The 1,394-nt window shown below is 54.5% G+C and overlaps 1 protein-coding gene across 1 annotated transcript in view; it reads right to left on the minus strand.

Moving 5' to 3' along the window:
* Window positions 1-6: 6 nt before the first annotated feature.
* Window positions 7-1,394, minus strand: part of LOC113203437 (ninjurin-1-like) — a gene marked incomplete at its 5' end in the record, with an annotated part of 3,491 nt that continues 2,103 nt past the window's right edge. The window contains one exon of the mRNA XM_052276694.1: window positions 7-469. Coding sequence (XP_052132654.1) covers window positions 233-469 — 237 coding nt within the window. The remainder of the gene's footprint in view (window positions 470-1,394) is intronic.

A 1,394-nucleotide genomic window follows, 5' to 3' on the forward strand; every position in this document is an offset into this window, starting at 1 on the left:
ACTTATTTTATATGTTATTATACACAAGTTATTTTGAACCCAGCTGTTCAACGTTACCTGTTATTGCCTTCTCGTTTTGTTCCATTGAATAAAATTTCCTAAAGTCAAGCGGCCGTTTTTCTAATCTAACCCAAAGAGAGCACATAACTGAGCAGAAATGATGACTGATATGTCAATATCGTTGCTATATGGGTGGGGCGATCCGAACTGGCTGGACGGATGTCATCGACTCCTAGGACGTCTGCAGGTCGTGGAAGGCGAGGGCGTGGAGCGTGGCCTCCGTCGTGAGGTGCTCCGGCATTTCGTCCGGGGTGCGCATGTCGAACACCCCGATGATGACGTTGACGGCGGTGATGAGGACGATGACGGACAGCACAATGTCGTTGATGATGGTCGCGCCCAGGTGGTGATGGGACTTGTTGATGTTGTAGGACGCGCTCAGAACGATCATGAGGATGCCGTTGAGCACCTGTAGGGAGGCGGCATCAGTATACATACGAAGTGGGTATTATGCAAGTAGCGCACATGTCCGTGTAAGCCGATAAAAAGCTCCAAAAGAAAGCACAGAGATGCCACATCGAAGCTGCCAAGCATGAAATGGGCGATGATGTAAGAAATAGAGAGTTGTCAATCTACTCACCCATATGCCTACACCATTTGGAGAGAGGCCTGTACCAGGAGAAATTAACGGGTTCACTTCAACCCTTTTATAAATTAGCCCAGGACTCACACTCATCATTATCTTTAATTATACATTCGTACAAAAATTGATTACATTACACCAAACAAAAATATCGAGGTAGAATACTGTTAATATCTGTAGGACGGATTGGTTCAGATCAACGAGAATCAAGCGTGGCATTTAAAATAATCACGGCCACGAGAGGCATAAACTGCAAAATACATTATAGGTACGCAGCCGGCAGCCGGGCGCCTGTCAGACCGAGGGTAGGCCACCACTCTCACAGGCGCGCCCCTGTGCGGCATACCTCCCAGGCTGGCGGCCGCGCACTGGGGCGGCGGGAGGAGGAAGTGTTAGGCTGGGGATCACGAGCAGCGCTCACTCAGGCGGGCGCCGGGGGCTCGTAGTAGCGCAGGGACGCGTTGTACGGCAGGGCAGGGTCGAGCCCGAACCCCATCTTGACGACGTCGGCGGTCATGGCCAGCATGACGCAGCCCACCGCCAGGAGGTACAGGGCCTTGGCGCGGCGCCGCTGCTCGTAGTCCACCACCGTCATGTTGGCCAGGTACAGCGACAGCGCCCCCGCCGACACCTGCGGCGGCAGCGACAACCCCCGACGGCGTTAAACTCGCCCTGCTTGGCCGGGCTCTGGCTTTGGCTGGGGAGGGCTGCGGGCAGGGCCTCGGGGTGAGCCTTGGAGGGGGGAGGGGGG

Source organism: Frankliniella occidentalis, unplaced genomic scaffold (genome assembly GCF_000697945.3).
Source record: "Frankliniella occidentalis isolate FOCC.00 unplaced genomic scaffold, Focc_3.1 Scaffold3992, whole genome shotgun sequence".
Lineage (NCBI taxonomy): Eukaryota > Metazoa > Arthropoda > Insecta > Thysanoptera > Thripidae > Frankliniella > Frankliniella occidentalis.